The following is a 23,047-nucleotide window of genomic DNA, read 5'->3' as shown; positions in this document are numbered from 1 at the left end:
AAACTGGTTACTATGCTACATGGCCGGGCTTTTGGGCGACACAATGCTTGTAAAAAATTTATCACCGGTTTACAGCTATGCTTTGACTTTCAAACTGCTTATAACGGCGTTTTACAACCTGGACTCGATAGCAAACCAGCTAAAGCCAACATAAAATGGTTCAGGGCCTATTCATTGTAGCGCAGCCTACTTTTAAACACTACGTTCGACTTTCTTTGTGCGAACGTTGTTCAAGAACGTTCTCATTGTCAGGAACAATGGTAGGCGTGGCTAGTGTCAGCGTCTTTATACATCGTTACATATATCGGTCGCCCCCGGCACTTAACATATGTATTGGCGTGTATGTTTTGTCAGTATGGTATCTGTATGTTATATTTACTCCAGCCAGACAGGTTCTTGTGGTATTTGATTGACATATGAATCACAGCATGGTAATAAACATAGTTTAAACGTATTAGTAACGCCTTAAGAATGTTGAGGCGTTTCTCATGTAAAATAGAACACTTAATTATACACCCAATTGCGGTACAATTTAACCAATTCTCATCATCTATACTAGTAATTTGTACCTAATTACCCTTTTTCGCTCCGAAAGACTTGTTAAAATGTGCAAAACTACGAAAACTAAATAACGTTTCTGTAGGCCGTTTACAAATTTATGATTTTATTGGACATATTCAAAGATAAAAAAATATTTTACAATTGGATGCATTTTTTCTCCTTACAATGAAAAACGAATGGGATGTTGAATGTTTACTTAAAACAGCTGTGTCCGTTTGCAAACAACTGTTTGTGTATGAGATTTGTACTCTCCCGTTGTACATTGTCCACCACATGCAAATTAATCCATATTTAATTTAAATTCGCCACCCCGGGTGTTCTTTGTGTTTTGATGACGATGCCAATTACGACAGACATATGTAGAATACTCCCTACATGTTTGGAGTCGCAAATATTTCTGCGGCTATTGGAGGTACCCAACCAAATGATACAGTCAGCAATCGTTCAAGCAAAAACATTTCGTGTTTGTTGCTTTGATTTTGTTCAGCTTGGCTCTTTGTAACATATGTATTAACTGATTTTTTGAGGAAAGAATATTTGTATGCTTGATACCTAGGCCGAAATTGATCATCTATTGTTTTTAAAGCTTTACTTGATTAGAATGCAACTTCATTGCCAATTACCAGTAAAAACATTATTGTAGCGATCTGTAAACAAGCGATTGTTATTTTAGGCGACGAAAGTGATTACATTCTGCGTGCTTATAGCGCCAGACTTGCTGAAAAACAACACCCAAGTTTGGAAAGTGGTGATAAGGCGACAATGCAAGCGTTCCACGTTTATCTTTCTGTAATTATCACACAACAACCGGCTATTGTGGCAGACAATGGTCAACAATGCAAGCGTTCCAAATCGAGCACTCCCCAACAATGGGGGTCTTAAGGTGCAATTGTGACGTAAAGAGGGATGCATTGTGACGCTTAGACCGCCGTATACGGCATTTCTGGTGCTGACGAAAAAGGCAAGAGCATAAAAATTCGAGCTTCACTACCTGTTCATGGTAGACTGAGCTTGTAAGGGCAGGGCAACACAGTTTGCTTCGGTTCTGTATAAAAGATCAGCGTTTCTCAATCACTGAATCGTATCGTTTCTATTCATGCAGGTTTGATTACGGTTTTGGGTAACACGCTGCTACGTGAGTGCAATTGTTCTCTATTCGGCTGTGTCTGTGGTAGTGAAGAAGCCAAGAATTAATAAAGACGTCAAGCAACGACTCGAAAATATGGATTTATATTTGATATTAGGATTTCTCTTATGCAGTAAGTATTGTAAATTACATTTTCTTGTCAAAGGTAACTTTAGCATAGTTGTGCAATAAAGGGTTAACTCACCGAACGCTATATTTTAACAATAGGGACTTTTGCGCAATAACTAGGAACTGTTGCATCATAGCACTGCATTTGCAAGAATAATGTATTCAACTACATTTGCACTAAATGTGTATAGCTCCCTTAACTATTAAAAATGACAAGACAATTTTCGCATAATTCGGTCTAAATCGTACATCTTACCGGTCACATTTACATGTTGTTTAAAAACTTATTCTTTTTTTCAAAGCAAAAGTCATTGTGGGTTTTAAAGCACAGGGTTTGCTCTATTATTCTCTTAAAAGTTATGACTCAACTTGTGAAACCATTAGCGCTAAAAGTTCGCTACTTCACGACAATACGTGAATGTGGTTTAGTCGTCGTCGGATTTGTTTAGGCGCCAAAAGCACTAAACGTCTTGACATTGACGTCACTGTGTCGTAGATAAGGACAATAACGTGTTGCCAAAACTCGATTTTTGGAAATGTGCAGTGAAAGTTCTATTTTTTAGGGGATAAATAAACATTTCATCCTGACATATTGTGACTGCATGCAGTTTAATATTGTCGCAAAATGACTTTTACTTGTTTTTTAGTTTTTGTTTATTTTATTAATGTTTTTATTTCAGCAAACTTTGGGTTGTCATCGGCTGAATTCACTGCTAAATATACTGGAGAAAAGGCCTATCCGTTAAACAGCAATGCGACCCTAAAGTGCCAAGCGGACCCTATACGTAAGTTGATTTACATAGAATTACCTTAAAATAAATAAAATATACCTTCATGGAATTCTATTTGAATAAGCTCCGAAAACCAGTTCACTTTGCTAAAGACACTTTTGTGTGATTTTTTTTATTGGTGTGTGCTCGGTAGAGGCCGTTTCAGCTAGCATTTGTAAAATTGAAGTTTCATATCTTTGCCAACTTTGCTTTATTGCACACTAAAAGTCGATTTTTGCAATGCTTTTACAATGATAGTCTTGAAACAATCATGTCATCGAAAAAGTTGTAATTTCCGAGTGCAACACAGTTCGCGACCCACACAGTTTAGAAAGACCTTCAGTTTTCGTGCGAACCGTTTTCGGAAGCCGTTTACAATTGCTGATTGACCCGTGCAAAGCCCCGCCCTGTTATAATTATGACAAAACAATGGCCGTATGTGTTTACTTTTTCTTCCATAGAAGGACACTTGCACAAATAACCCAATTTAGGAACCTGATTAGTTGAAAATGACCGACGTGTTGCCTTATTTAACGATTTTAGGTACCAATCATCTCAAAGAAAAAAATACCTTAGACAGAACGTACTAATAATTGAAGTGATACAATTTTGGTTTTTAATTTGTTTAATATGTTGTCATTGGTCTATTGCAAGCCTAATTTCATTCTTACAAAAACAGTTTAGAAAAGCCTATCCGTGCTTTCAAGAATTGAATTTTAATGTGATTACATTATGGAAATCCACAACTTGTTGATTGTCCAAACAATCGGATCATTCCAAAGTAACAAAGCTAATAATAACGAACAATGAATGAATTCTAAAACCCATTCTCATTAAACTGTTACCTTACAATGGAATCTATAATTACGTTGAAATCTTTGTTCTCTTATTTCTAAATACGCAAGAAAGCAATCCCATTAGTCATGGCAGTTTTCAATAGCAGTCGGAGTTTAGAATGCGCACTGTGTTTATGCCTTAAGCTATAGAAAGAAATTTTATAATTAGGGGCATAATAGGGAATAAGAAATACCCGAATATGAACTCTGAAAATTTAGAAATGTTCAAATCTCTATCTGTTAGTTGTTTTGTTGCATATTTTATCACCTGCCCAATGGTATTTAATATTGTTTAAAGCGGAAGCGAATGCCTTTCAAACTTTCTGGTTCCATGTGGGTGCTGACGGCATTCCTAAGAAGTTTGCAGTAAGTACATCGGATCGAGCGACATCATATGTCTACAATGATGCACCTGATGCCGTCAAAGGCAGATTTATCATGGACAACGCAGAATTTTTGGGTACGTCCTGTCCAAACTTATACCAAACTGACTATCAGTTAGTATACATCACAAACAGATTGACAATGTGTTCTAATTATGGCTCAATTTAAATATAAATCACAGATATTTTTACTGTCTGTCCAACTGTGTTATGGAAAATTAATTTAATTTAAACGACCACGCTTGTTTTATCACCTGTAAACTCATAGGTGGGATTTTAATAAGTTAGTCTTCGTTTTCTTTAACTGCTTCCAATGCTTAATTTGACCAAGTCTGTCGGTGTAATAACACGTGAGGCCCTTGGGTGTACAGGTTAAGCTGATAAATATGAAAGAAATACAGCGCTTTGACTATCCATAGGGTGCTTAAAAGTACTCGAAAGGCACTTAACAAAATGCCAGTGCCGGCTGTTGTCATTACATGGCATGCCTAAAACCGACTTGTTATCAGAATTGCTCGTCCAAGCACCGAGGACTTGCTTTTCTTGCTGGAGGTTTTCATCACATTTTTGACTTGTAAACATAAGATTTCTACTTTTAGTTTTTATCATGGTAAAGGAAGCAAAATATGCTAACTCCAGTTTTAAAAGATACAATAACAGCGTTTGTTGTGTTGTATCTACATGACAATAGTAACATTGATAGTATTGCATCATTTTCGTTTATAATTTCATCAGCCTGCTACTGTGAAACCTTGATAGCCCACCAGATATTGCTTATGGGTATTACGTCTGGGTTTTGCTGACTAATGTCCTAAAATATGTTAACAGATGTCAAACATGACTTACACAAGTTCCTGGGTGTAAAAATTTTGTGTTTGACACTTCAAAATTGCATCCACTACATATTGCCTGTGTTAAATCTGTCGTGTGTTTTTCTGCTTTTTGTGTTACTCAATCGTAATGTTACTTCTAAATTTTAAAGCAAAGTGTTTCATTATTTTACCCAGAAATACCCGAGGGGCCCGGCACGGATTCGAACAAACCACAGTACAAATGTAAGGGTGTGGGTGCATTACAACAGTTTTGAATGCCTTTTGGTCTCCATTTAATCCATTTGTTATTCCATTGTGCATTGTGATTACATTATGCATTTTTTTCTTAAAGCTGGAACGGCAATGGCTACACTTGTCGATGTTCAAGTAACAGACGAGGGCGAGTATGAATGTGAAGCAGAAGACACGGCAAAACGGGCGACGGGACGAACAAGATTTAATCTCAACGTTTACTGTAAGCCATTTTTTAGCATTGTTTAACATGCGCTCTCTAACAAACACAACAACTCCAGTTATGAAACATTGTACCTAAACCTACGTTGGCTTTTGTATACCAATGTCCCCAAACTAAAGCTAATCAAACGCAGCTAAAGTCTAATATGGTATTCGTACTGTACAAGTCAGAGTAAACTGTACGAAAGTTAGATGTAGCACTACAGTTAGCAGCACATTTGCACCCTTGACTTTTTTTTTCTTAAAAATTACCTTGGTTTTGTTAATATGTTTGTGATATAAAATTAAGCCTTTAATTTTCGTTTCTGCAGCTATTCCAACGGTGTCCATTAAAGCTATTACGTCATCATTCAACCTTCGACCCATCCCACCAACCGAAGCACCCGAAATCCCAGAAGGTACGGTAAAAGTAAAAACGACGAAAACGCTTGTCGAATAACGCAGTGTTTCCTAAACAGAATTTTGGCGACACAAAAAGTTTTTTGGAACTTAGCGGCAAAGTTAGATAGTTAGACTTGGTGAAATAAGCTGACTTTAGTTTTTTGACCAATAGGAGTAGATATTAGGATTTATTATCATAAAGGTGATCTTGGCGAAACCTAGATAACTATAGTAAGGTGAAAATTTTATAACAACCAGTGGTTCTTAACCTTTTTTGTAAATTTTATTTACCCTCTGTGCAAAAATCTAAAATTATTTGCTATGACGTCAAAAACGACGATGTCATGGAACTTACAAACGACCCCGTTTGAAAACAAAATTACAATTTTCATTTGAAATTTTTCCAGAAACACCATCTGAAACCCCAACTGGAGAAGAAGTTCCCGCCGCAGAGGAGGTTCCTACGGGTGATGACGCAATCACTAGTGATGACGTCGCAGCAGGGGGCAGCGAAGGGGACATGGTTGCTGAAAGTACCGAAGCACCAATCACCACCACTACACCATCAGGGCCAGAACCAACATCAGTAGCAAACTGTTACATCAACTTTGTTTATCCCAAACCAGCTATAGTCAGTTTTACTGGTTACACCGCCAACGGAGCGTGTAAGTTTTTCTCTGTTTTTTACGTTATATGTATTACCAGTGGCGGCATTTACTCGTTACTGTCAATGAATTTACTGTCCATGAACTGGCTGAAAAATATGATTTTGTGATAGAACCGGCCGACAAAAAAATTGAATCCCACCACTGTGTATTTCCGTGCCTTTTATAGTACACCTCAACTAAAGGCTTTAATCATTCCCCTATTCGATTTGCAAAGCAACAAAGACAAAAAACTTAGTACATACGCGACATCGAAAAACAATAGTTTCAGCAATAAGTAAGACAAAGGCCAGTTGAAAACGCTTTTAAAAATCAACTTGTCAGTTGTAAAAGTTTTTAGTTTAAACCAATTTTAATACGCCAAGATACGGTTTGATTAGAACGCCGGCGGGGTAATAGTCTGGTTCATCATTTAATGATATTGGGTTATTACGGACATTTTCGCTGACACCAGGTCTCGTGACCAATTAAGTTGTATCAAAACACCGAACTTTGTACCTAAACCAGTTTCAAGACGTCTTTGTTCGAAATCACTCCACGCTTCGTCGCCCACGGCTTTTATGCCATGTCGCAATGCGCATTAGAACGAGAAGAGCAAATTACAGCCATCGAACAGTTTTTTACGCTTTATTGGACCGTAAATGTCTGAGTACTTTGGTGAGCTGTAAAGTACGTGTTTAAACAGGCCTCAAAATGTGTTGAGGTGTTTGGTTGAACCCTACATACAAAATCGTGTCCCATAGAATTCTTTAAAAAAATATGTTGTTTGAAAAATATAGGACAACAGCAAATTAAAAAAATGTCAATCCTGGATTTTAAGTTTAGGTTGACAAACAACGGTTATCAGTAAAAAAGAAAGTTTAAGATTGCAACCAAAGGCCTTTTTTAGTATTTTTGTTCTTTGGCGACATCTACCAGCCAAATGATTTTACTAACTTGCAGAGTAATTCTAAAATTGCTGTTCATTACAAAATTATTTACAGCTGTAAGTCTCGGTGACATTCCAACTGGAGAAACAATTCAAAACGCTGATGGAACTTTCAACATCACATCTACACTCAGTCTTAATGTTACAAAAGACTTGGACCAAGTTCAGATTGAATGCTCAGTTGAGGTGTACAAGAAAGTCGTATCTTCCGAATTAACTCCACCATACACAGTATTCTGTAAGTTTAAAGCTCTAAAAACAGTGCCATTGTATTAGTGCCAGTGCCATTTGAACATGTGTATATTGTTGACGCTCTTTTTGCCTGCATATTTTTCATTAATGTAGAAAACGGCATTTAATAACGGCTTTTGTTGTTGTGAATGCAGAAATATAAGTTTTTCGAATTTTGTTTGAAATCTTTTGAGTTCGAATTAACTGCTTTTGGTCGGTTTAGTTTAGTGTCCTATGCGACTATGCATAGTTTTTACCTTAATGTTATAAATAAGTTGCGTACGATTTTGTGGAAAGACTTTTGGATATTCAGTATTATACCAAATGGGCATGTTTTGTTTTAATGACAGTCCGTATTTTACTTAGTCTTTACGCTTATTTCAGATCCGTGCCATTGATTTTATGTTAAATACCACAAAAACAAAATGAGGTAAAAACTTTTGTTCCTTTTTCCAGACGATCCAGACAACGTTCAAATTAAATTCTCTAGAAATATGCCAACAGTCGGAGATCTTGTGATGATTGACTGTATTGCGAATGGAAACCCACTTCCCATTGTGAGTAAAAACTCCCCGCAACATTGACTACCACAATACTCCAGTGTAGCGCCTAAAAGTCGACTTAACCTACTGCTTTTATTGTGTTTGCCCAAAACTAATTAACTATAACTGTAACTGCTTAATGAGTGTAAAACAGACTGGCTAGATTTTTTTTCTAGCCTACGCCTTGTCACATGGAAACGCTTGGTGACCAGCAGTTACAGTTATAGTTAATTAGTTTTGGGCAAACACAAACGCTTGGTGACACTACTCTAATACATTAGGTTCAAAAAGCATTGTGCTTTAAATTCACCAGTCCAAAAAATATTTTAACCAAGAATAAGAAACATTAAATTTATGAACTTCGTATTTTGCAGACATCCTTGACGCTTCCAACAGGAGAAGAAGTGTCTGTTCCTTACGATCTTCAGGTTCAAAAGTCAAGCGCGGGCATGTATACTTGCAAAGTGCCAAGCAGCGAAGAAGACATTGAAGATAACAAGGACTTGTTTGTCCACTGTAAGTGGTATTACATATTGTGTGATATATAATGCTTAAGTGTTTTCGGGTATACTGGCCAGTAATATATGAATTTGTGCCGTTTATTCTGTTATTTTTGGCACCTTTGTTTATTGTTTTCTGCATATAACGCAAGTTTGGTGTGATAATAGGGTGCAAATTTAAGTTTACGAGGCCTTGTAAATACATTTTTTTTGCTGCAGAGTTGTATGTTGGGCAATTTTAATGCACGAACTAACTTTTGACAAGTACTTTAAAAAAAATAACTTGAAACAGGGACCGACAAGCCAACTCTCACCGTTCAAGGAAATCAGATTGCCGAAGACACAGCTATTGAAGCGAACCTCGGAGACACAGTGGAACTTCATTGCAAGGCTAAAGGCAATCCCACCCCATCATTTACTTGGTTGAAAAATGGTTAGTTTAATTTCATTTTTGTTTGTTCAAAGTTACTATGTCTATTTTCTATTGTATTTGCTTCCAGAATTTAAAGTTGTTACGTCGTAACCTCATTAAGTGTGTCTTTTTTACTTTAGTTAGTTGTTAGCTTTAAAGTAAATTTCATGTAGAGTGTTTTTTAAGTAAGTAGAACAACGTTATTTCGAAATAGCTAAGACGAACATCCATACTGGGTTCAGCCCCGAAGCGTCCATGTAGACCACCGATCACGGCATACTCATTGTAAACCATAGTACTTTAATGGGGCTATGGCGTACTATTAATTCGAATTAGCATCAACTTTCATACACTGATGTAACTTACATATATTTTTTTACAGGCGAGCCGCTCTCCACTGGAAAAACCTTGACCTTGAAAAAAGTATACTTCACCAACTCGGCAGAATACACATGCGAAGCACGAGGTGCTATGACTCTTAGCACAAAATTCCAACTCGAAGTGAAGAGTGGATGTACCCTTGAATTCACAAAAACGGTAGGTTAAGCCAGTTTTCACAAAATCAGGGGCAGCAGTTAAAGCCATGACTTTAATTCTTGGTGTCGTTGTATGTGATAAAGTCAGCAATGAAACGTGTTTGCGAATTTTCGCTACAACTTAAAAAACGATAGGGTGCTTCAAAGGATTTTGGTCTGGTCATTTTTGTTAACCAAGAAAATGACAACAACTTAACCATTTAATAAGCGGTAGGCCACTGTTGAAATTCCACTAATGCCAAAACCTTTTAGGTTTCCGCCAGCAGTGTAAAGGAGGGAAACGCGTTTGTAGGGTTGACGTGCAAAGCAATTGGAAACCCACCATGTCAAGGTAAGGCTTGATTTAAATTTTAAACTTATCACCGAGACACAAAACCATGCCCCAAATCTGCTGCCAGTTATATACCCTATTATGGGAAGCTGAGATGAATGGATTCGAACTAGGATCAAAGCATCCATGCAGACTAGTGATCACGGCATACTCATCGATAAATCATAGTACACTAGGCTCATTAATGGCGTCATACCGAATTAATCTGGTATAAATAAGCTTGATTCAATATCACGTCTTGTATGGACCTGGCGTACTATGATCTAATGTGGGAAGGTTCTAAACGTAATGAGTCAATTTCACTAAATACTTTTTCTATTTGCAATTTCTGAAATAAAAATCATGATTTTTTTCTTTAGTGACTATCTACGACGCCGAAGGGAACGAACTAAAGTCTGGTACCAGTATGGTGGAATACAATCAACCCTCCGTTGAAGTGCAGATTAACCCTCTAGTGGTAAGCGTCGCGATGAGCGGATTAAATAATTTTTTTGTAACACATTTTTTGCGCATTTGAGACAGTCATGCATGTTAATGTCCTCATAGAATAGTTTTATGTTCTGTAATTGTGATGTTTAGGATTTTTAAAATGCGCATCCAATACGTCATGCAATGTGACGTAACTCAAATTAATTTTGTCATGTTTTTTTTATCGAAACACCAAAATTGTTACCCAACAAAGGGCTTTAAATCAAATGCCCCCAATCGTAAAGATTAGTAAGGATGCTACTGTTTGTGCTACTGTTCATCCACTACTTGCGATATTTTGCTGACTCATGCTACGTTGCATTATTTGCTGACTCATGTTACGTTGCAGTACATGTGTGAGGGAAAGAACAACAAGAATGCAACAAGCAGAAATGTCAAGCTTGATGACCCGCTTGTCTATGGAGCTGAACCTCAGTCGAGCGGACTTGGAGCTGGTGTGATCATTATTATCATCATACTCGTTGCCCTGGTGCTCGTCGGAGTGCCTCTCGCCTGGTACTGCATAAGTAAGTTTATCTGAGTGAATGTTTTTACATTTGTTCCTATTTTGGCAGGTCAGTTGTGTTGTATTGTTTATTGTTTCTATGTCGTGTATTATTTATATGGTGGCGCCATATGCAAGTAATCGCCTGATCACTATACGGCATTACATTAGTAGAGACTGCAATACACTAAAAGTTTTTTTGAGCTATACCTACAAAAGTGAACATGTAAGATAACTGAAAAGCATCACAATAATGTCCAGCAAATACATGGTTTGTTTGTTTTTATATTTTGTCATTTTTAAACCAACTATTTTTTGACTTTACAGAGAAGAAGAACGCACCAAAAGCTCCTCCCGCAGAAAAGTAAGAACCCTGTCTTTTTATTTTGTATAGTTCAAAACAAGTTTATATGATATTTACTTACTGATAACGATTTGTTTTTTGTTTGATTTACTTTTCTAAATTTTTAAAAGGATTTTTCCATGTGTAATGTATTTTTACCATTTTTTTTTTAAAAAGTTGCTCAAAATCTTTGATGTAAAACTGACATCAAATTGAACAGTTAAAAGGGTAAAGCATCTTTGCAGACAATAACAGACTTCGAAACTTATTTAATTTGAATATTTTCACTAGGGACGCGGAAGCCCCACATGAGACTGAGAAGCTAAAGTCGGAAGAAAACGACGGGGTATGATCAAATATTTTATTTGCCTAAATGTTTCCTATACGTATTCGCCTAAAAAAGCTACAATTGTTACTTCAACTGGACCCATTCAATAATGGATTGAGTCGTAATGCTTGTTACATGCACGGCTTTGCACACCTAAAGCGGGTTTTTGAACGAGCTTCGTGCATTTAACCGTAGCAGATGTTGTCCCAAAAGGCATGCTAACTTATTGTGCTTTTGAAGTCCGGATTGCTTTGAGCCAAAGTTGTGGCCAAGTTTACTAATTTCTGATATATCGCACGGTTGAGTGCACAAGAAGCTCGCCCGTGAACCCGCTTAAAAGTGCAAAGACATAAACGTACCTTCAACGACTGGTTTCCAACTAAGAGATAAAATATACTTCTGTCACTGGTACATGCACTGAAACACATTTCTCACTGATCTTCACCGAATTGACGTAACAATGACGTAGTAATGACGTACCACTTGCAGCCCAGTGTGACGTATCAGGCTCAGGACGACTTCAGACTTAACAACACAAAACCAATGAGAACGTTTTCGCAGAAATAAAAGTCAGTTTGTTTGGCGAATGCTGCTGCCAAATAAGCAGTAAGCCACTATTGAAATTCCACTAATGCCAAAACCTGGAAGCCCTAAAACCATTGTTGTATTTGTAGGCGGGGGTTATTTGATGTTGTATCAATGTATTAAATCCTTAAGCTAAAATAAAGTTGCTGAAATTAAGATGAAAATAAATTCATAACTGGGATCAGGCCTGAAGCGTCTATGCTAAATTTTTCTAGCCTACGTCTTGTCACATGGGAATGTTTGGTGACCGGCTGATTCGGTATAACGCCTTCCATGGGCCTGGCGTATATATAGTGTTAAAATTGTTCAAAGTTAAGCCCATTTTTGGAAAAGCGATTTACCCTAAATATAATCACTGCATGCTGCTAAAAAAACACCGCTTGTATTTGGCCGTTTTTAAATCGGTAGACCAAAATTTGGGTTAATACAACAAAACATGGACTTCCAGGCGGCATTAAGTGGAATTTTCGCTTGGTTGCCACTGGCACTTGGCACTTGGTGACACGCACTGTTTGGTGACGACTGGCATGTGATCTTTATTTTTTTACTAACGCAGAACCGAGCCTGACCGCGCATGCGCACAACTCACTAAAGCCTCACACAGGTAACACAGTAGCGGTGATGACGTCATCGACCTGATTGGTGACGTAATTGTAACAACCTTTTTTGACTACTAACCCTACAGAATTGGTGTATTTCTTTGTTTGGAAAGGCTTGCCTTGTGCAATAAAGCTAAAACATGAAATGTTTTATTTTTTATAATGATTTCTTTAACGACTGCTGCATGCTTTAAGTAGTATTTAATAAGTACAGTTTTTTAAGTTTTTGTTTTAGTAAGTGCAGATTTTACAAAAACGTTTGTCTAGCAATAAAATGTTGTTTTCGTTTTGTAATCTAATCGCTTTTGAAGCGGATTTTAAACGTTTTTTCTATTTTACAGGTTTGACGGCCCTGTGGGAAATAGTTTATGCAAATCAGATGACGTCATCCAAGCACATTTTACATCAACTTTTTTCACACAAAATTTTCAGCTGCTTTTTAAATTTACTTTTGCTGGATAGTCCTGATTTTTTTCGTTATGTCGTCAAAATTTTTCTCGACCATTGTGCGTTCGTCATAAACACAGTTAGGTACTTTCCCGTGACGACTGATCCATTATTACGTCATTATCGTGTTTTTTTAGCTTTCTCGTATTCCGTTCGGCTGCTGGCTCGTTACGTCACAGATTCGCCTAATTTGTATATTTTAGTTGGTAGTGTGACGTCATGGGCACGTAGGCCATGGCAACCCGGCTTGTCCGCGAGGGCTGGCCCTGGACGAGAGGGCGGTTGCTATGGTTCTGGCGCAGAGGATAAATTTTCATGGTGATTTACAGTTTTTACCTGTGGCGGTTTCCACGCATTCATTTGTATATTGCATCGCCCGATATTCTGCGCGTTGCAGTTGCGTTGTGACGTCACTGCACTGATGACGTCATGTCGCGTTTGTTGCACAACTGGATTTTGGCGATTTGTTTTGGCCCGTGTAGCGTTTGTAATCTGCGTTTTGCTTTTTAGCTATCTCGTTGTCATTTAGAAAGCGCTTGTTGTCATTTATATTTCGTGCTTACGGCAACGTTATGTTGTTCGTTATGTTCCCAATACGAGACCACATCTTAGCAGCAGCCAAATGATTTCACATCTAACAAGCATTTAAACAATTTTTAATCATCAAAATTTTTTGCTTTTCTACTGTAACAATTTGTTTACACGTCACACACGTAACGGTACTTGCAATTGATATGGACTTGTAGGCTACGTATCACTCTGTTCTTTGTATCGACGTTTCGATATTTGCATTGTGATAATGATATACTCTATTCCTATTACAGGCTATGCGTGAAAATGAGTACCGCCTTTTTTCAATGACAACATTTCAATGCACAATACCTAATGAATTATGTAAAGCTTTCAAAATGTGAATTGTGTTGTATCTAACTCGACTCGTCTATAAATGTACGATGATTTAAGGCATGTTTTGATGCCGCACTGACCATTCAATCAAATAAACATGCTTTTGAACACAAGTGAACTTTTGAGAAGTAATAGAATATAAGTTTAGTTTTGCTAATTCAAGCCAGAATTTAAGTAGCAGATATAACTAAGAATTAACTGGGTCAAGAAAAGAAAATTAGCATGTGGCTTTACTAGGACGACGACTATGGCCACAGCAAGCCAAGGCGGGCAAATGTTTAGCGCAACCTGCTGGTGTTCCAAAGGTTGTAGGTTCTAACCCTGTCTCGGCCTCTTGGTTTCCGTAGCATGAAACTTGGGCGTTATTTCTCCAGCTCAATTAAACCTAGTAGATTGAACTGAATTGAATTAAAAAAAATAACAAACAAACGAGTCAACGAACTTGCCATAAAACAGGCACCTTGCATCACAATAAAACAAACAAACAAATTTTTTGATTGTAACACGTGGAACAAATTAAAGTGCAAGTGAAATTTTGCAAACCATGACCCTAGTGCTTTGGATAAAATGTGATTGTTCAACAACAATCCGGCAGCGTGGAGCGCGTTTATTTACATTCTAGAACGCGCATGACAAGCGCGGGAAAGTGCATTACTGGATTAAAAACGTATTGTGCAGGTTTTACAATTGTTTTTAACCTGCAAACATGGATAATGACGAAGAAGATGCTTTTGTTTATGTTTACGACCGGCGGAGTGCAAATGTTGATTCTGAGAAAAAGAAAATTCATATTGGTGGAGTTTTTGCCTTCGATGTATTTTTGGAAAAGATTGTGAAAGTAAGACTAAGAGTTAAGACCGAATACAAAACTGTTATACTTTTGTAATAAATAAAATAATGACTTGGTTTTTGGTTTGTTTTTTTGTGTAAAAAATTAAATAGTGATGTTCTTAGTGTCATCTGACGCAAATTATTTAATGCTTGAACAGGTGTGGGAAAATAACATTGCTTCAAATTGAAACCTGTTACATTTTAAGCAACCTTTTTATTTAAGACTAAATCCCTCAAAATGTTTTAGTGATACTATAAATTGCCAAATTGGAAAGAATGGCCTAAATCCTCCGTGCAATATTTTGGATTTACCCTTGTAATCCGCGCAAATTTAGGCTTTTTACGTGTAATCCGCGCAAAAAAAATGTTGTACGCACAACTTAGCACAGCTTTCGTAGGTAACTATAATAAACTTTCTTTAAAATTTTATATTTTCGTTGCACAATAAAGTTCTATGTCGCCAAAAGCCTTATTTCGCGAACAATCCATGTAAATCAGTCAAGCACATCGAAACTTACTAATCGTCACGCTTGAAATAACAATTCTATTTTGCTAACGCAGTCGTTAAAAGTACATTTATATGTATTTTTAGGACGTAGTTTGACTATTAAAGTGACTGTCGGCTAGGCAAGTTACCTAAAATAATGTTTTCTGCAAGACAAATAATAGCTGGCAGTTAAGAGCAGTTCGGCAATCATAAACTATCCCGATAAAACAAATCAGTAAAATGTTTGAATCATTATGAAAATGAAAAATTGTAGAATCTCGCAAAACAGCTGCATGCGCAATAGACCAAAACTGAAGACTCGTTGTGTTTATTACTTTATTTAGTTGTTCTTTTTGTCGGCTGGATAGTCTTACAGGCGTTACATACAAATTGCGTTAATCGTTAAATTAACCTGTCAATCAAAAGTCTATCAATCCGCGCAGAAAAATGTAATTCCGCGCAAAAATCCGCGCAATTATTTTGACGAAAAAAATATCCTCCGCGCAAAAATGAAACTTTCCAATCTGGATAAATTGCATGGTAACACAGTATTAATGAACAGAAGTACAGCAACATGAAAATTGTGTATTTCCTGTTTTATAAAAATGCTGAAGCTACTTGTGTGCTGCACATGTCAGCTTCGTAATAGGGGATCACCAGTTCTATAGAACCAGTTCCCTATAGGGTTCCCTTCTGATAATGTCTAGATGGGAAATCACCAGGATTGATGGGCAAATTTACATTCCCGAATCCCAGGAAATTTGTTTTAAATTCCCGGGAAACAGACAATCAAGCAAAAAAGTGTTTTTGTGAATAATTTTGTAAAAAAATAACGGTAATGTTGAAATTTCTGCTAGCTGTCTTGACTCGATAACCCAAAGTTTTTTTCCGGTGTCCTTGCTGTTTACTTAACCGTTCAGCAATGGAACTGTGACAATGAAGTGACAATGCAAATACAATTTTTGACTTAGCTGTTACCAAATGCAAATACAATTTTTGACTTAGCTGACATAGCTGTTTTTGACTTAGCTGTTACCAGAGACGGTAAATTTTTGTTGCGAAAATGCGCTTTTGCGAAAATGTGCTGATCGGGATTCCCTGAAAATAAAAAAGTTATATCTCGAATCCTAGGAATTAAAAATTTCGGGAAATAGAGGAACCCTAACCAGTTCCACCATTTACCTTACTTATGTGCACTTTTCAATATAGCTTGAAATCAAACTATAAATCGATTTTATGTTTGTAGAAATTCTCCATTAGGTCAAGAGAATCATTCTTGATAACAACGACAGGACGGAATGTAATTTGTGATGATGACACATTTGGTATGTCATACTCAATATGTTCATATGATTTGCTTAGAATATAGAATTTAATAAAACACATCAATATTTTTTGCTGCATAGCTACTTTATAAAAACATTTATTTGTACACATCAAAAAAATTATACTAAAATTATAGTTTCCTTTAAGCTATACTAAATTACACTTGCTTCTAAATTTAAAAAAATATATTTTAACCCTACACTAACAGCTAGTATTTGTGATTTAAAGTTACAATGATTGAATCTGGGGACACCCTTTACCTCCTGAAATATCTCGATCAACCTTTGGGAGCTCCTGTATCCGAGAGAATTGAATTTCAACCTCATTACGATACATTGATAAAAAGTGGAATATATGAGTATTATGCCAGTGAAGGTCACATTAATCCGCTACGTAAGAATTTTTTGTTGCAGTTTTTGTTGTTGTTGCATTTGCTGATATAATGTTTTGCCTATACACACAACAGTAATTGGTTGATATTAGAATTTTTTGTTGAATTAACGCATTTTTGAAATTTATTTGTTTTTGAACACAGTATGCATTCTTTAGCTGCGTAAATATATTAAACACAAAACTGAAAATTGCAATTAAACGATTTACTGATGCATTTTGTATTGCAGCTTTTGCGTTTGCTGAACTGATTGACAATGCATTAGCAGCTACTGTCAAGAATAAAGGCCCCCGATGCATTGAGATAAGCCTGGTATGTGATTTTGATCAGTAGTATACATCTTGTCTTATGATTGTTTGCAGTATTGTGACGGGGTCTTTTTTCTGCTACCCTTTTTTTATTAGTTCAAGCTCGCGCCTTGTGTTGTGGATAATATGTTTTATGGTATGTGGCATGTTAAAGCATATGGTAATTAGCATTATGTATATAGTGCATTTTTTACTGTAAAATGGTTTGGAACACTCAAAACAAAAGAAGCAATTTTGAGTGTATAAGTCATGTTAATGTTTCAAAGTTGATAATTGCATGGAAATGTAATAAAGTAAATTTTGCAGTAAATGTATTGTTATGTTAAAACATCACACACAGGAAAATTGCTCCATCTTTCCAATGTTGATAATATTGGTATTAATTTGATTATTTTTGTTGCAGCACATTAACGAGTCAACCGGCAAACATGCATTGTGCGTTTACGACAATGGAGAGGGTATGTCATCACGGCAACTCAACAACTGGGCAATTTACAGACTTTCGAAGTTTAACAGAAAGGAACGACATGAAAGAGTGTAAGTATTTTTTAGTAATTTTCAACAAAATATAAGCACATTTTCTTGCTATTTTTTGCACAAAAATAAATTGTTAGTGTGGACAAATACAAAAAGAAGTTTATGTGAAATTTGTGTTGCAGGAATTTAGTTGGAAATGACAATGAAGGTAAGTCTGAAGATCAACCACCAGATGGAGCTCCTAAGTCACTTAACAGTGACATCTCATGGTTTGGTGTTGGTGGAAAACAGGCAATTTTCTTCATTGGAAATGCAACCAGAGTAAGTATTAACGCTTTCAGTACAGCCAGCAGTTATGCAAACATGCGCAGGCTTTTGTTGATTGTTTCATTTATTGTGCACAATTACATTGTCCTGTCTGCTGCAAGGCCTCAATAGCACCAATAACGAATTACCGTAAAGGTAATGCTTTCATTATGTACATTGTGGCCAAAACAAACAACATGTAAAAAGTTGTTTTTTGGACAGTTATAGAGTGCAAAGCATTTTCCAGCATATATAATGAAACTTGCAAGTGATGCAATGCACACATGTATCACAGTGAATACCTCGCTTGCTGCACATCTGTGGTCTGGACATTTTTTTCTTTGGGCAATTTAGTCTTTTTTTGCTGTTAACTGCACCAGCTTCTGCACAATAGTTATCTCAAACCTTTGCTAGAACAAGTTATGAAATGAGACTCCATTCACATAAGGTAAATTTACTTTCGTATGACTTGTTCAGATTATCACGAAACCGAGAGGATCATGTGATGTCCATGAGTTCACGATGTCGAAAGATGAGTTTCGACGTAAGGAGAGAAACAGAGAGGCAATATTCGCGGGATATATCAGAAACAGAAAGGTTTTTAATTACATCTTTTCTCTGCAATATCTTATTATGCATTCTTATTGCATTTATTGTGTATGTACTGCAAAACTTTTGCAAAAAAACAAACAAATATTTTCCAAAAAATAAGCCTTGTAAAGGCATCTTAAATCTGATGTAAGTTTTTAGTTTCTTTTACAAGTTACATAAATTTGTTTCAACAACTTTTACGTTTGATTTAGCCTGGTGATGCTTCTCATGTTGCTAAGTCAGATAAGATGACTCGAGATTTTATCAGTGCAGAAGGAAACGAAGGTTTCACTCGGATTATAGTTAGTGGTTTGTCTCCTTCTCATGTCAGTTTCGTGAAACATGGATTTAATATTTGGACAAGGCAGCTAGCGTAAGTAAAAATTGCCTACATTTTGTCTCTAAAACCTAAATTGGACTTACTTTTTTACTGAGATTTACTTTTTATTTTTAAAAGTCACATATTGAAAAAAATAAAATCTATAAAAGGCAACCTACTTGGAAATTGGGTGTAACAAGTTATTTCTGATGAAGTGTCAACAATTTTAGGCTATATTATATATTACCTTGATGATTTTAGGCACATCTATCATTATTATATTCATGGACCTGAAGGCAATTCTGCAATTTCAAGAAAACGCAAAAACATTGGTGCTTTGGATGTTGACATAAAGGTACACAATCATATATTGATTATGGGTCCCCTTCCCCGAAGGGGACACATTGATTTTACTCAAAATGTTTGTGTTTTTTTCTTTTTTTTTCTTGTTTTTTTTCTTTATTTTTCTTCTCCCCAAAGTTTGTCCGACTCGTTTTTCCATCAAATCCTTGATGGATTTGGCTGAAATTTACACAGATGGTAGATGTAGTTATGTAGATGTGCTTCCCACTTTGTTTTTGTTGATAACCCCAGTATTTACCCCGCTAGCCCCCTAAAATGTTTTTTTTTTTTCTTTTTTTTTTTCTTTTTTTTTCTTCTCCCCGAAGTTTGTCTGAGTTGTTTTGCCATCAAATGCTTGATGGATGTGGCTGAAACTTATACAGATGGTAGATATAGTTATGTAGATGTGCATCCCACTTTGTTTGTCCGGATAACCCTAGTATTTACCCCGCTAGCCCCCTAAAAGGGGTGAGTTTGTAAACAATGTCAGAATTGGCTAAAATTTGGATAGCTTGTAAAGTATGCCAATTATCGTTATTGCGCCATTGCAGTTTGGGGCTGTTAACAGCCCTTTGACGTCAGAAACATTAACAGTTATTGCTCAAAACACCTCTAGTGGTTGAAATTTTAAACGTTGGCAGATTGGACTGAAATTTTGCAGTACTATTGATTGAGTCATTGTGGTTTCCTACTTTTAAGTTTGTGTGTGTTGAACCTCCATTAGTTATCCTACTAGCCCCCTAAAATGAGTTTTTTAATTTAAATAGTTTTTACTCCATATAGCATATTTAAATATGCACAGTACCAATCACTGTGTTTGTCTTCACAATACCAAACTTACTAATTGTTATCTATTGAAATGCATTATCTACAACTTTGCATGTGTGAGGTTATAAAAAACGATGGCTAATATGGGACCCAATACAAAATAAGCATAGAAAATATATTTATGTTTTAAAATAGATCATAGTGTATGTGCAAGGGCAATATGTGCTAAGCCACCCTTCTAGTTTGCTTTTGTTTGGTGACACATGTACAAGTCGGGCATTGTTTTTTTTTTTTTTGATGACAACAAATAATAACTAGCAATTTTTTTCAATTGATAATGTTGTTGTTTTGTGTTCAATTGTGCGGTACTTGAAGACATTAACGTAGATGTCTCTTCATGAAGACACACTGTCTGCCATTCAAGTAAAGTCTTGTTTTTTGTTTAACCAAGCAGAATGTTTCTTGTGAAATGAAGTTGTTAGTTTTTTCTAACATCTTTCATGCAAATTGTTTTTTGGGTCAACTGGATCTAAAAACAGTATTGCTTTTATCAAATTTTCTGATTCCATATAAATAGGACTAGTTGACAAGATGTCTGTAGCAACTATGTACAAACCATACATTTTTTAAACTTGGTTATTTCTTGTTTTACTTGTGTTTTAAATAACAATTGCCTGAGAATCTTTTATTTAGTTTACAGAAAAACTTTCACTTGTCAATGTCAATAGATCTCAAAACAATTAAGTTTACTTAAATATATTTGACAGTTTACAGAGTTACACTGTATTTATCTCATTTATATATCTTTTCCTGGTTTAAACTTCTTTTTTAAATCTAACTGCAGGTGTCTCTTCACGAAGAAGGCAAGGAAACGGTTTCAATCAATCTACATGACATTGAAGATGACCTTGAATCGAAATACATCCGAACTGCCTCCAATTCTTTTGAGTTTCGTGCCACAGCTGACGGTGGCGAGGTTGAAGGAATTATACGATATCACCCTTTTTTATATGACAGAGAAACTTACCCCTTGGATCTTTCTAACATTGGTATGTAGATATGGGTTGGTAGGACATTAACCAATATTTCATGCCCATATTTTTTGGGCAGTAAAAGGACTACTTTTATACTTTTTCAACCCCAAAAATGCCAACAGTGTTTAAAATGTGAAAATTAGGTGAATGTATGACAAAAGAATATACTGTAAAGGTTGTGTACAAATGAATGTAACCGTGTAAAAACGAAACAAAGGAAAACCACAACAGAGCATCAAAGATTTATAGTTGCTCAAAGCAAACACAAATGTTCCATTTATCGGCCCTGTGATGACAACAAGCAGGACACCAATAATCCATAATATGTCCAATATCAGTGGGGATAATTATCCACTGATATCAATGTCGGTCCTGCTGTTAGTAATCGATCTTGATCAGCCTAACTTTCTTTAAAATTTGGATTTTTGATATAGATTAGGTGATTTGTTAAGTAACTATTTTTCCCACTCATCTCCAGATGAAGACGAGGAACGTTTTGATTCCAATGAACTTCCAGCTCGTGGAAGAAGACCAATATTCGAGTGTTATTGGAACGGAAGACTTATACCATATACATTTGTTGATGAGTAAGTGACATATACTTCACATTTGACCTTGTTGAAATAAATAAAACTTTTTAATCTGTTGAATTTTATTTATCCAAACTGTTTGTTATGTCATTAATTTGTCTGTGAAATATGCTTCAGTTAATCAGGATCTATGCCTAATTCGGACAAAACTTGAGATACAAAAGATTTTAAATGTGGCAAGGCTTTAACTTTGGGTTGAAACAGGTCTGGTTTGGTTTACTGTATTTCTATTTACAAGCACTATACATCAAAATCAGTTATTAGTGAAATTGTACAATGTGCTTAATAATACACAAAAATGCTCACAACTTTTGTAAATCTGTAGCTTTGATTGGTGTCGAATGCCCAAAAAGCCAATTCCTTCCATACCGATTGATTGCTTCTACCGGATCTCTGGCTGTCTCTTTTCCAATGACAAATTTCAAGTAAGGAAAAAAATATTTGCAATCAAAACACAATAACTTCTTGCTCAAACATGCCTAAGGCTAAAAAACATACCTATTGCAAAACAGGCCTTTGGAGGTGTCTTAATCTGCCTTAAATTATACCAAAGCCTGTGTTTTTTTTCTTCCCAGGTGAGCACAAACAAGTTGACCTTTATTGACCTTGACTCAAAACTACGCGATCGGAACACAATTTTTAGTCAAATGATTCTGGGCCAAGAACAACGCGGGCCAATCCAACGCCAATTCCAAGACTGGCTGAAGGAATGTCACGTTAAACATGATAAACAGGTGGAGTGGTTTTTCTTCTATTTTATGGTTTTGTTGGGAAAGTGGCTCCCAAAATCAAAGGAAATTGTTTTTGAACTTGCTGAAAAAAGACTAGAATGGCTCTTGCATTAAGAACGACAAAGTTACATAGAAGTGTTTCCTGAACTCTTATAAAATTGGTAAAAGGTCCATGAGTTGTAAAATCATGGATTATACTTCCACACTTTGGTTCCCAAGCAGTTTCTTGGCCATTGTGCATTCAGTTTCTCTATGGTTTATGCCTAAATTGTGGCATCAAACAGATTTGGTGAGGCATGACTTTTTACACATGTTATTACCAACAAACTAGAATGTCCAAATATAGTTATACTAGCCTAAATTGTCAATGTCTTGTTACCTGTTGCACTAATGATACCATATAAGATAAACAGTGTGCACTGTCTGCAGGTCACTAAATACTAATACTTGGTGCAGGTTAAGTTCCTGAAATTCTCAAGCACAATACTTCGAAGTGAGCCTGGATCTCGTAAAAGTCAAACCCCATGGACAGTGTATAAAGCGATTGAATGGGATGGGAAAGTTTACAGCAAAGGCCAAGTGGTATGTAACTTATTATATAATCCTGAGAGCTTTTACCCTTATAACAGGCAACATAATAAATAACCGAATACTGGCTAATAAATGTAAACTTATATTTAAAAAGATGAGTTTTAAAAAAATGATGATAGTTGAGTTCAGACGTAATCTCCAAACATCATCATGTCTT

At 36.1% G+C, this 23,047-nt stretch overlaps 3 protein-coding genes across 7 annotated transcripts in view; all 3 read left to right on the top strand.

Moving 5' to 3' along the window:
- The first annotated feature begins 1,588 nt into the window (after positions 1-1,588).
- On the top strand, positions 1,589-12,848 carry LOC145232289 (basal cell adhesion molecule-like). Of its 5 annotated transcripts, none has more exons than XM_080096878.1 (19): positions 1,589-1,820; positions 2,497-2,601; positions 3,721-3,882; positions 4,813-4,860; positions 4,970-5,092; positions 5,403-5,489; positions 5,880-6,137; positions 7,121-7,303; positions 7,753-7,853; positions 8,213-8,354; positions 8,631-8,771; positions 9,133-9,287; positions 9,539-9,617; positions 9,977-10,074; positions 10,435-10,612; positions 10,918-10,954; positions 11,225-11,279; positions 12,403-12,450; positions 12,787-12,848. In XM_080096878.1, exons 1-18 carry the CDS (start codon positions 1,784-1,786, stop codon positions 12,412-12,414), a joined length of 2,001 nt encoding a protein of 666 aa, XP_079953004.1. In that variant the 5' UTR covers positions 1,589-1,783; the 3' UTR covers positions 12,415-12,450; positions 12,787-12,848. The 5 variants fall into 5 exon arrangements, with proteins under 5 accessions (XP_079953004.1, XP_079953001.1, XP_079953002.1 ...); XM_080096875.1 differs by lacking the exon at positions 12,403-12,450 and adding an exon at positions 11,751-11,830 and having other exon boundaries at positions 1,629-1,820; XM_080096876.1 differs by lacking the exon at positions 12,403-12,450 and adding an exon at positions 11,751-11,867 and having other exon boundaries at positions 1,629-1,820.
- LOC145232290 (uncharacterized) lies at positions 12,457-13,911 on the top strand. The gene has a single exon (XM_080096880.1). The coding sequence runs from the start codon at positions 12,720-12,722 to the stop codon at positions 13,212-13,214; it is 495 nt and encodes a 164-aa protein (XP_079953006.1). The 5' UTR covers positions 12,457-12,719; the 3' UTR covers positions 13,215-13,911.
- Positions 13,912-14,372: 461 nt separating this feature from the next.
- Positions 14,373-23,047, top strand: part of LOC145233954 (structural maintenance of chromosomes flexible hinge domain-containing protein 1-like) — a 32,992-nt gene continuing 24,317 nt past the window's right edge. The window contains exons 1-14 of the mRNA XM_080098718.1: positions 14,373-14,636; positions 16,363-16,441; positions 16,671-16,835; positions 17,063-17,145; positions 17,545-17,678; positions 17,801-17,939; positions 18,402-18,521; positions 18,728-18,888; positions 19,096-19,189; positions 20,789-20,993; positions 21,457-21,565; positions 21,894-21,993; positions 22,144-22,302; positions 22,756-22,881. Of these exons, the coding sequence (XP_079954844.1) occupies positions 14,505-14,636; positions 16,363-16,441; positions 16,671-16,835; positions 17,063-17,145; positions 17,545-17,678; positions 17,801-17,939; positions 18,402-18,521; positions 18,728-18,888; positions 19,096-19,189; positions 20,789-20,993; positions 21,457-21,565; positions 21,894-21,993; positions 22,144-22,302; positions 22,756-22,881 (1,806 nt within the window). The 5' untranslated portion in view covers positions 14,373-14,504. The remainder of the gene's footprint in view (positions 14,637-16,362; positions 16,442-16,670; positions 16,836-17,062; positions 17,146-17,544; positions 17,679-17,800; positions 17,940-18,401; positions 18,522-18,727; positions 18,889-19,095; positions 19,190-20,788; positions 20,994-21,456; positions 21,566-21,893; positions 21,994-22,143; positions 22,303-22,755; positions 22,882-23,047) is intronic.

Source organism: Phallusia mammillata, chromosome 6 (genome assembly GCF_965637545.1).
Source record: "Phallusia mammillata chromosome 6, kaPhaMamm4.hap1.1, whole genome shotgun sequence".
Classification (NCBI taxonomy): domain Eukaryota; kingdom Metazoa; phylum Chordata; class Ascidiacea; order Phlebobranchia; family Ascidiidae; genus Phallusia; species Phallusia mammillata.
Note: the sequence above shows the minus strand (reverse complement) of the source record. Positions and strands in the feature narration are given on the sequence as shown.